The sequence below is a fragment of the Galeopterus variegatus genome, unplaced genomic scaffold (genome assembly GCF_000696425.1).
Source record: "Galeopterus variegatus unplaced genomic scaffold, G_variegatus-3.0.2 Scaffold2719, whole genome shotgun sequence".
Classification (NCBI taxonomy): Eukaryota; Metazoa; Chordata; class Mammalia; order Dermoptera; family Cynocephalidae; genus Galeopterus; species Galeopterus variegatus.
In genome coordinates, this window is record NW_007728830.1 from 19,051 (window position 1) to 30,770 (window position 11,720).

Consider the following 11,720-nt stretch of genomic DNA (forward strand, 5'->3'; position numbering starts at 1 on the left):
CTTTCTCTCATGGAAGTTTAAATCCTCCCCCATGAATTTCTGCATTCCCGATATTGTATTCCGAATATCATTATCTGACTGCCGGGCTGGAAGATCTTTCTTAAGGACTAGGGGGTCAGATAGATCAAATTCACGGCGAGTTTCTGGCTTCTGAAAGCTCTGTTGGAAGTCACTGATAACTCTACAGAGATTTTTCCTATCTCTCCTTTCCTGGTCTTCTAATACGCACATGATTTTGTCATTTTGTCTCATTTCAGCAGCTAGAAGAGACATAACATATCCATAAGCTTAAGATTCAGAGGAAAAAATAAATTTGAATTCACTTAAAATAATAACTTCCAGTGATTGTAAAAGTAAAACAATCCTCCAAAAAATAAACAAAAACAAAAACACAACCGTTAAAGGATTAATGTCCTGAATATAAAAGGGTACCTACAAATAAATTTTAAAAACCCAAACACCCCAACCAAAAAATGGGCAAAGGTTAAGAACAGGCAAATCACAATAAGGAAACATGAGTGATCAATAAACTTGTCACAATAAGGAAACATGAGTGAAATCACAATAAGGAAACATGAGTGATCAATAAACTTGTGAAAAGATGATCAGCCTTACAAGATGGGAAACATTCAGTGCATTGGAAGCAAAATATTTAAAATGCCATAATAGCACTTATTAGTAAGGATGTGGGGGAACAACAACCCTCATTCATTGCTTGTGGGAGCATAACTTGGTATATTTATAACAAAGCAATTTGTCCATATCCCATAAAATGGAAAACATGCCTACCTAAGATCCTTCCATTTCACTCCTAGGTATCTCTCTCACAAGTGCACTAGGGACATAAGGCATGGACAGTCATCGCAGCAGTGTTTGCAATGATAAAGAAAATGGGGAAAAAAATCTAAACCAGCCATCAGCAGGGGAATGAATAAAGAAAGTGTGTTTAATTCATTTAACAAAATGCCGTAAAACAATTTAAATGAATACTTTCTATATGTAGATCATGGATTAATTTCGAAAATGCAATGCTGAATGAAAGAAAAACACATTGTAAAAGGATCCAATCAATAGGATACTGCTTAAATTTTAAAAACACACACATAAAAAATTGTATATTGTTATAGATACATACACAAATAGTAGAAGTATAAAAAAATGCATGCGAATAATGCACACTTCTGAGGAGGAAAGAAGAGGAAAATTATGAGGTGAGGGGGAGCGTTACCCATATATATAAAAAACACAATTCTAAAAACTTAATCGATAGGCCACTGCACGTACAATTTCATATCCTGCTTTTTTTAATTTTAAAAATCCTTATGGTGTTTTAAAAAACTGATACTTCAACAATTGTTGAAATTGTTGGTCAAGATAGGGGAAAATGAATTGCATTTGAAGTTTTGGTCTAAGACCTAGAACACTATTATTTGAATCATGTCTATCTCTGAGTCAGCTCAGAGGCATGAGCTCAGGCATGTGCGTGTCATCTGGTGTAAACAATTGCACTCCATAGAAGGTCTTGAACTTTGGGGCAGAGTATGTGTTCATGTGTGTGTGGTTTTTTTTTAAGAAAATAGAAAAAAACATACATTTATCCTTAAAATATATTTCCTACAATCTACATTAGAATTCAAAAGCTGTTTTTCTCTTAGAGGATGATTCAGTGCATAAGTTAATTGAGCACGAGAAACTGTGAAAATTTAAAAGGAGGAAGAGTGTGAAAATGACAACTTTTTACATATGTGAAGACATGAGGGCTGGAGTCTAGAGGAACACAGCCCTAAATGGATAGGTAAGCATTCAGGAAATGCTCACCAAAGGTTTCATGTCTAGCTTTTTCAGTTGCTTCTTTTATCTTCTGATCATGAACTTGAACATCCCAGGCTCCTGTGTCTCCCTGGGAATGGGAAACCAGGGATAGGGGTTAGAGCCAGATAATTTCAGTCAATAGATAACCATCCTACTTATCTTTTTCGCCTTGCCCCACTATAAACAAGTTGTCTTAGGAACATATCAGGCCTTTTCATACTTGGCTACCTTTGCTTATATTTTGTTCTTCAGCCTAAACTCTCAGCTTTCCCCAGAGCTTCCTTCCCCCTTACTCCTGGTTAACAGATACTCATCCTCAGAACATGTGTAGGCATCACCTCCTCTCGGAAGGCTGCTTTGATTTCCCCTCCCAACCCCAGTCTCTGCTGCGTGGCATCCCAGTGCCCCCCTCCCTCACAGCACTGATTCCCCTGATTTTAATGTGACCTGGGGAGGTCAGTGCCTGCCTCCTTTGCCGAGCCATGAACTCTGCAAGGTCGGGGGCTTTTATTCCTCATCTCCTGGACCCGGCTCCGGCTTGCCACAAAAGAACTCCACCAGCATTTGTCAAATGAACGGACTTGAAGGAACCACAGGCAATGTAGAAAGTCTGACTCGAAGTGGGGAGAACCGCATTCTAGTCTCTGTTCCGCCACTAACTCCGGCCAAGCTCCCGGCCTGCTCCAGGCCCCCATGTGCCCTCCTGGCAGGTGACAGGGTGCATTATTCGGCCTGTGAGGTTCTCCCCCATCTTCAACAAAGTCAATACATCGAACTCTTCCTCCTACTCCCACCCCCGCACCCCGACAAAACATGCTGCAATTTACAGCTGTACCTGGACCAGAAGTTTCATTTTAAGGGTCATCCCCTCCCCTCTCCCGCCGTCCGCCTCCCTCGCCCTCTCAGGCCACTTCACCCCGACGATCCTGTTCCTGGCGTTGAAGATCTGTCGCTGCCTGCACAGCTCCGCGTGTCTCCTCTTGGCCAGGCTAGCGTGCTGCTCCAGGTCCCTGGGCAGGGCCACCTCCATGGCTGCGGGAATCGACAGGAAATGCTAAGGGATTTTTAGAAGATGCAAAATAAGAAGAAAAGACAACAAAAATGAAGGAAGCTGTGGCCCTGAAGAGGCTGGCTCCCTAGGGGGCTGTGCGGGTGGGATGCACGTCGGTACCGCGGCTTTCAGACGGGCTTTCCAGCACGTCGCCCAGGGTGCGGAAACGCCAACTCCGGTTGCTAAGGAACGGCGCGGCGCTCGCCGCGGTCTCGCTCTCGCCTCGCGAGACTTGGAGAGGCTCTTCCCGCGCTTTTCCCGCCGAGCGCGAGGACGCGGCTGAGGCGAGGAGGGTGCAGCCATGGGGCGCTTGGAGGTGCTGCTCGTTGAGAACTTCAAGTCGTGGCGGGGCCGCCAGGTCATCGGCCCCTTCAAGAGGTTCACCTGCATCATCGGCCCCAACGGCGGCCGGGAGGCTGCCGTCATGGGCCTCCTGCAGGTGCTGATCGTGGAGAACTTCAAGTCCTGGCGGGGCCGCCAGGTCATCGGCCCCTTCAAGAGGTTCACCTGCATCATCGGCCCCAACGGCTCCGGTAACTGGGCACCTCGGGGTGGGACCAGAACGCTCCTACCCAGCCCAGTCGGCAGCACTTTGCCTGAGGGGACGTGAGGGCGGCTATGCGGCCTGGACTGTGGGCGGCCTCCACCCAGTCCCCGGACCGCTCCACCCTGAGTCCCCGGCCCTCGCCCTTCCCCCGGCCTCGGGCCAGCTCCTCGCCTTCGCCCGCCACCTTCATCCCCGACGGGCCGGCTCCTCGCCTTCTCCCGCCATCCCCATCCCCGTCGGGCCGGCTCCTCGCCTTCTCCCGCCATCCCCATCCCCGTCGGGCCGGCTCCTCGCCTTCTCCCGCCATCCCCATCCCCGTCGGGCCGGCTCCTCGCCTTCTCCCGCCATCCCCATCCCCGTCGGGCCGGCTCCTCGCCTTCTCCCGCCATCCCCATCCCCGTCGGGCCGGCTCCTCGCCTTCTCCCGCCATCCCCATCCCCGTCGGGCCGGCTCCTCGCCTTCTCCCGCCATCCCCATCCCCGTCGGGCCGGCTCCTCGCCTTCTCCCGCCATCCCCATCCCCGTCGGGCCGGCTCCTCGCCTTCTCCCGCCATCCCCATCCCCGTCGGGCCGGCTCCTCGCCTTCTCCCGCCATCCCCATCCCCGTCGGGCCGGCTCCTCGCCTTCTCCCGCCATCCCCATCCCCGTCGGGCCGGCTCCTCGCCTTCTCCCGCCATCCCCATCCCCGTCGGGCCGGCTCCTCGCCTTCTCCCGCCATCCCCATCCCCGTCGGGCCGGCTCCTCGCCTTCTCCCGCCATCCCCATCCCCGTCGGGCCGGCTCCTCGCCTTCTCCCGCCATCCCCATCCCCGTCGGGCCGGCTCCTCGCCTTCTCCCGCCATCCCCATCCCCGTCGGGCCGGCTCCTCGCCTTCTCCCGCCATCCCCATCCCCGTCGGGCCGGCTCCTCGCCTTCTCCCGCCATCCCCATCCCCGTCGGGCCGGCTCCTCGCCTTCTCCCGCCATCCCCATCCCCGTCGGGCCGGCTCCTCGCCTTCTCCCGCCATCCCCATCCCCGTCGGGCCGGCTCCTCGCCTTCTCCCGCCATCCCCATCCCCGTCGGGCCGGCTCCTCGCCTTCTCCCGCCATCCCCATCCCCGTCGGGCCGGCTCCTCGCCTTCTCCCGCCATCCCCATCCCCGTCGGGCCGGCTCCTCACCCCTGCTCTCCACCTGCATTCCCCATCGCCCTTGCCCGCCACCACCCCTCGGGCTGGGGCTTTGCCCCCGCCCTCCACCTCGCCTCTGCCCTGGTCCTCTTCTTTGCCCCGGCTTCTCCTGCTCTGTGGGCTTCTTCTGCCCTCAGCCCTAATTACCCCTCCTCTTAGTCCCCTTCCTCTTCTCATCCAAAGATTAAGTGGGAGGGAGATTTCTAGGAGGTCGTTGGCTCCAAGGAACCTGAACAACCATTTGGATCCAAGGAACCTTTGACCAGGACCATGTTTATTGAACTTTTACTAAGTTCCTGGCACCACTATTTTTGTTTAACCCTAGCAAATAAGTATTATCCCCATTTTATAGTTGAGGAAAGTGAGGTTCAGAGAGGCCAGACGAGTTGCCAAGGTCTGCCAGTAAGTCGACCAGTTGAATCCAGGCCCTGCCAGGCTCCACATGGCGCTATGATGGGAGACTAGAGGAGTAGTGACCCAGAGCAGGTGCAGTGGGGCCTACAATGATACTTACCTCTTCTAACAGTGCCTCTTCTCTTTGGCTCTCTCAGCCTAGATTTCCTTACTTAGCTCAGGAATCAGATTTGAGTTTAATGGTAACCTCAACAAACTAATTTACTTGACATATAAATAGAACACTTAAATATGTGCTTTCCTGGCATACAAAATCTGGAGTATAATTATTGCGGAACTGGTGTGAAATTTATGTTGCCTTATAAAAGTAGCTCGTGTTTAATGTTTTCCTTTGCACTTTCAGTATGTGTGAAAGAACACCTGAGCTTAGAAATATTTACACATTTGAAAGTTGCCTCTTCATGTGTAATATATTTCGTCATTCATACTTTATTGTGTTATCAAAGATATTGAAAAGATAATTACTATAAATACTTTTGCGTTCTTACGCTAATCTTCTTCACCTTTTACTGGTGGTTATGTGACAGGTTGCTTAGTTATATTTTGTAACTCCAATAGTGGGATGCTTAGAATGAGTATCTACATAAGGTCTTGAACTTCAGTCAACCTAAACTACATGCCCATTACTATTCAAACCTTTTAAAACTAGTGCCAAACTTAAGTTAAAAATAATCTTAATTTAAAAATGCAGATTGTGATTAAAAACATATCTTAAGGTTTTTGTGAAAATACCTTTACAAATTCCTCTTGCCCCTCCCCGGACCCACTTGCCCTGGAGGCTCAGCTTCCTCTTGAGAATCACTGGTAACCTAGGGACTATGTTTGTAACCACATAAAGCCAGTCATGGATTATTTCAGCTTTGCCTTCAATACCATCTCTGCACAACAATTTTTGGCTTACTTATTACTGGATTTCGTCTTGGCTGTTACATTCTTCTTGCTCTATGAAGTCCAAAACTCAATGTAGTACTCATCCATGACTAATTTAAAGGGTGATAGTTCATTTATATTCATTTGAACTCTTGTTAATAGATCTTTTATTAATCTCACAGAATTACTGGCACATTCAGATAGATTTTGTTAAGCCAATTGATCATTTCCTGTTATACTTTAATTTAGTTGGTCGTTCTTTTCATAATAATTTCCTGTTGTCACCACCTGCCAAAACTTGACATGTTCTTAATTTGGGAGAGTAGTAAAGGAAAAAATTCAATTTTAATCTTAACCTTTATGTTTTCCATTCAGTTAGATTCAGCGAATAGTTGTTGCATATATATATTGCTAGGAGCAGAAGAAGATATACAGAATAAGACAGCTTCTGTTCCTAAGATACAGGGAGTGTAAAAAAATAACACTAGATACTCTGGTTTCTCTTCAGATTGTATAAATCTTTTGCCTTTTACTAAAGATTTCCATGGAGAGAAACAACTCTGAGTCTTAAACCAGTTTTTTGAGGACCTGTTTCGGCAAGGCTACTTACATTGTTTAAAGAAAGACTTTGCTTATTGTCTCTTTGTTAGACTTTTACTTAACTTTTTTATTGTCTTATACTAAATAAGCTAAAGTTAGTTGACTGATAGTTTAACCTATATTCAATTTAGTTAAGATAGAAACAGCTCAGTTTGTGAATTTATTTCATGAGCTTAAACTTGAGGGCAAGTGTTCTGGAATTAATAGTTCCTTCCATTCTATTTGCCACCTTTCAGATCGCTCTCTTATAGTAATCATTTCCACCTTTGTTAGATCATTTTCTGAAACAATGTGAAGTTGATTTTAATATATTTAATCCAATAGATACAAAATATTTTAATGCGTAATCATTATAAAAGATTATTAATAAAACGTTTTACTTTAAAAAAAGAGAGACTAACACACTAATTGAGACAGAAGGCCAGATAACAGTATTTATGAAACTTTAAACTAGGAAAATAAAACATTTGATTTGGGGAAGTATGGATAGGAAGAAGTGTAGATCAGGAAAGGTTTTCCAGAGAAGATGGCATGCGAGTTGTACTCAAAGAGTAGATTATTTTTCCAGGGGTTTTTGAAAGTCTATTTGTGGGACAGGTAATAGTCCAAACTGGCCAGCATGTAGTGCATGTCTAGGGAAGCAATAGAATATGAAGTTGTAATCCCCACATTTACTATACTTGGATAAGAATTACTTCTTTTTTTTTTTTGCCTTCCTTGCATAGGCCAAACTCATTGCCATTTCAGAATGTTAGCATTTGCTGGTTCTTGGGCTTAGAATGCTTTTCTCCCAGGATTTCATATGACTACCACCTTGATGAATTTTCCTTCATCCTTGATAAGTTCTCCCTGTTACAGCCAGTATATTACCAATCATGCCAGTTCTCCATCCTTAATAGCCCTGTCCTCTTTATTCTCACTACTATCGCTTTACTTCAGGATCTCATCTCTTTTTTAGATTAATGCAGTAACCTGTTTGCTGAATTCTCATCCTTCAGTCTTACCCTACTTTAAATCCATGTGGCATGTTGCTACCAGAGTAATCTTAATTTGTTCCTGCAAGAAAGAAGATCCAGGGCCGAGCCCGTGGCGCACTCGGGAGAAGCGCAGCAGCGCTCCCGCCGTGGGTTCTGATCCTATATAGGGATGGCCGGTGTGCTCACTGAGCGTGGTGTGGCTGGTCTCAAAAAAAAAAAAAAAAAAGGACAAAAAAAAAAAAAAAGAAAGAAGATCCATTTTATTTTCTTGGTAGATGAGGAAAAGGACTTCACAGAAATAGAGGGGATAGAGAAAGAAACTAAATGACACCATAAAGAGATAATCCAACAAATCCAAATATTTGTGGGAAAACTTTATTCTAATCTTTTGAACAAGTCAGTGTTATAAATAAAAATACTGTGCTAAATAAAGAGAGAGTTAGGGGATGTAACAACCAGATGCAATATGTGGTTCTAGTTTGGAAAATGGTTTGTTTAAAGAACATTTGGAGTCAATTGGGAAATCTAAATTTGAGCTGTGCAACAGATGAAATGAACATTTACTAAAAAAGGCAAAGATAACTGCCTGAAAATAATGTTAGAAAACAGTATGCACTGGATAATCTCATTTTCATTTCTTAAAAGTTTGCAATAAAAAGTCTTTATGGATATGGCCCTAGGTATTAGAGTAGTAATCTCTGAATTGTGGGAATATGATCATTTTACTTTTTTTTAATGTATTTTTTATTAGCATATTCATTGTTACAAATCACTTATTTTTTATGCCCCTTATCCAATGTTCCCCCTCCCGCTCCCCATTTTATTTTTTTATTCTTGTTTGTTTTCTAATTTTTTACAAAGCTATATACTGCTTTTGTAATAATAAAAGACTATTTTTTAAGAATTTAGCAGCCATTATGAATTATCAAAAATGTTTTTTTTTAAAGTAACACTTTCCTGGTTAGAAAAGTAAACCTTACAACATAGGGAATTGGGAAAACATAATCACCTGAAAATCACACCATTCAGAGAAAATCTTGTTGATGGAAATGAATACTGAATTTTGTCAAATGGGAAGATATATCTACAGAGTTGATGGATTAAATTAAACATTTTTGGCTAGACTCCATCATAGCTGATATTGTGTACTTCACATTGCATTATATCACATAATATCTGCTTGTTTTACCCTTAGTAATGCTAAAAATTGACCCCTGGATTAGGATGGTGACAGTGATCTCTCTATTGTGTAGTTTTTCTCCTTCTTTCTAACTAGAAAGTCCAGTGTGACTTTGGTGTTATACAAATGTTCTCTATTGACCTTTTACCTGATGGTTTTAATGCCAGTGAATAGTCTTTAAATGAGTATTTCATTAAGGTTTGCAAAATTAGGTTTTTCTAATTCTGTCATACTTTCTACATTCAGTGGGTGGTATTTCCCTGTGAAAAAGAGCTTTCCTTTGTTAACTGGGGTTTTTTGATTAACCTAAAGTACAATTCAGATCCGAAGAGGGAGGCTGTACACACAAAAATAATAAATAAATAAAAATACAGTTCACACTGGACAAACAGGATAAATGCTTGCCATAAATTTGCAGCATGCTAACTACTTGTTCTTTTTAGAAAGATCCTAAATCTCTAAAACTAAGCCATATTTCTAGTGGCTGACGATATACCTTTCTCTTTGTTCATGTTACTTTCTTCTTTCTGGCGTTGAAATTTTAAATTGTTTGTGGATGTGCGGGAAGGAACATGAAAAAGGAAAAAATAAATACAGATGGTAGTAGCTTCATCGATATTGCACCTTGGGAATTGTCTTAGAGGAAATTACGGGCTCATGGTTGGAAAACAAATTTACCATTAGGGTGGGGAATCCCCAAGACTACCCCCAGGTTCAGTGATTGGCGGGGAGGACTAATAGGATTCAGCACATTTCGTATAACTTCGTATAATGTATGCTATACGAAGTTATTACGCCGCGCTTCCCAAGCAGCACACTATCCAGTGCGCCACTGGGCCGGCCCCAAAAGAAGGTTTTTAATAGCTGCCTCAAATGACGAAAATGTATTTTTCTTTTTTGTTTTGTTAGTACATTACGGACTCATGGATTTTTATTGATGCAGTGTGTTTTAATCCACCAAATTTTTTTTTTTTTGTCTTTTTGGTTACCGGTAAGGGGATCACAACCCTTGGCTTAGTGTCGCCCACACTGCGCTCAGCCAGTGAGCGCACCGGCCATTCCTATATAGGATCCAAACCCGCGGTGGGAGCGTCGCTGCGCTCCCAGCGCCGCACTCTCCCGAGTGCGCCACGGGCTCGGCCCCACCAAAATCATTTTTGATGCTCATATTTTCATAATTTCATTCAGTTGGAATTCCTCCAAGCTGCTTCCCGTGCTCTTTACTTTCTGAAGTATGATGTCCTAGTTCCCAGGCTCATCTTCAATTTTCCCTGCCTCAGACTTGGAATTAGCTAGTTCTCCAATGACTTCTAGTTCTTTTTAGTAGGAAAGGTATAAGAGACCACCATGTGGGAACTAGAGGTACTCAGTGCATTAGGATAACATTGGTTCTGAACCATTTCAGTGTACAAGGCTAGAAAATACATGAAGTACTCTTTTAGGTTTTTTTTTTTACAACAACTTTATTGAGATATAATTTACATATCATAAAATATATCCTTTTAAAGTGCACTTTCAGTGGTTTTTAGTTTATTCACAGATTTGTGCAACCATCATCAAATCACTATGTAATGTAATTCCATAACATTTTCACCACCCCAAAGGAAACCTTCTATCCATTAGTATTTGCTCTCTGTTATCTCTTCTCTACCCAGCCCTCAGCCCCTACTTCCTGTCATTATGGATTTACCTATTCTGGACATTTTTCTTATTGTGAGTGAGTTTGAGCATCTTTTCATATGGTTAAGGGCCTTTTGTGTTTTTCTCTGAATTGCTGTTTGTGTCCTTTGCCCATTTTCCTGTTGGGTTATTGTCTGAGAAATCTCTACAAAATATATTTGGGGAAAAAAAAAACCTTCAGTGGCTTCACATAACCTTCAACATAAAGTTTAATTCCTTTAATGTAGCCTATTGTAATTCTTACTTAACTTCCCCACCTTTCTCTCTTAGGATTCCCAACCTTGTAAGCTCTGCTCTACCTACATAGAATTACTTGCTTTCTTACTGGAATGGTACCATGCTCTCTCACTTCTTTGTACCTATGACCAAGCTATTCTCTTTTCCTGAATGGTATTTTACCTTCTGTATCCCCCTCTGTAAACTTTTAATTACCCTTTAAGACTTAGCCCACAGTTATCTCCTGTAAAGCCTACTCAGAGCCTCCAGTCATTAGTGCTTCTAAGTGCCTCTATATAATACTTTGTGTTCATTTTATCTTAGGACTTATTAAATAGTGTATTAGAATTTCCTTTTAGTGGAAAGAGTAGAGGTTTTGGAATCAGACACATCACTCTAAAACTTGAATTGTTTGAGCCTCTTTCTTTATTTGTAAAATGCAAATTAAATCTTTGTCTCGTAAAATTGTTGTATAGACAAAATAACAGATATGGGGTGTCTGGCACAAAATAGGGTTCAATAAAAATAGGCCTCCACTGTAAGCACCTTGGAGGAGTAAAAAGATAAAATTACAGAAAAATTAGTTTAAAGATCTAATTGGCTTTTATTTGTGATTGTAGAATCCGGCAGAACATCATTCTATAAAGCATAACAGAATGGTCATAACAGAACGGTTTGTTTTTCTAAGGTGGGACCAAGGAAACAAAAATTAAAAAGAAGTGGATTGGTTAACATCAGGTTACTACAGGTTACTTTTTTGTGAGAATTAAAGTAGAGACTTCCTTATTATGCTGACCCAGGTTAGCTGAGCTCTTTCTTAATGGTTGCTGTGAATCTCCTATTTTCAGGAAAAACTGGTCTATTTGGGGATTTGCCTGCTTCCTTAAAGTTTCTGTTTGATTATGTGGTACTTCTGTGAGTGACTCTGTTTTGATTTGGTCTGTTCTGCTGAGGCCTAGTGCTGGAGGCTAGTCCAAAATATGGCCTCCCTTAAATTTTGTTTAACAGTGAAATTCTACATGTTTCTATTTTTTTTAAAAATTTATTTTATTTATTGAATCAAAATCGATTATACATATTTTGGGGGTTGAACGTTGAGATATGTTGATTAAATCAATATTACTAGTATATATGTTACAAATTGTAATTATTCTTTTTTTTTTTTTTTTTCCTTTTTGTCTTTTTTCGTGTCTGGCAACGGATCACAAC

At 42.7% G+C, this 11,720-nt stretch overlaps 2 protein-coding genes across 2 annotated transcripts in view; one reads left to right on the plus strand and one right to left on the minus strand.

The window, feature by feature from the left end:
- RIBC2 (RIB43A domain with coiled-coils 2) overlaps positions 1-2,842 on the minus strand; it is a 17,392-nt gene extending 14,550 nt beyond the window's left edge. The window contains exons 1-3 of the mRNA XM_008582770.1: positions 2,729-2,842; positions 1,819-1,900; positions 4-260 (exon numbers count right to left, since the gene is read on the minus strand). Coding sequence (XP_008580992.1) covers positions 4-260; positions 1,819-1,900; positions 2,729-2,842 — 453 coding nt within the window. The remainder of the gene's footprint in view (positions 1-3; positions 261-1,818; positions 1,901-2,728) is intronic.
- Positions 2,843-3,287: 445 nt separating this feature from the next.
- The window catches only part of LOC103598719 (structural maintenance of chromosomes protein 1B), an 87,633-nt gene continuing 79,200 nt past the window's right edge, over positions 3,288-11,720 (plus strand). The window contains exon 1 of the mRNA XM_008582764.1: positions 3,288-3,396. Within this exon, the coding sequence (XP_008580986.1) occupies positions 3,288-3,396 (109 nt within the window). The remainder of the gene's footprint in view (positions 3,397-11,720) is intronic.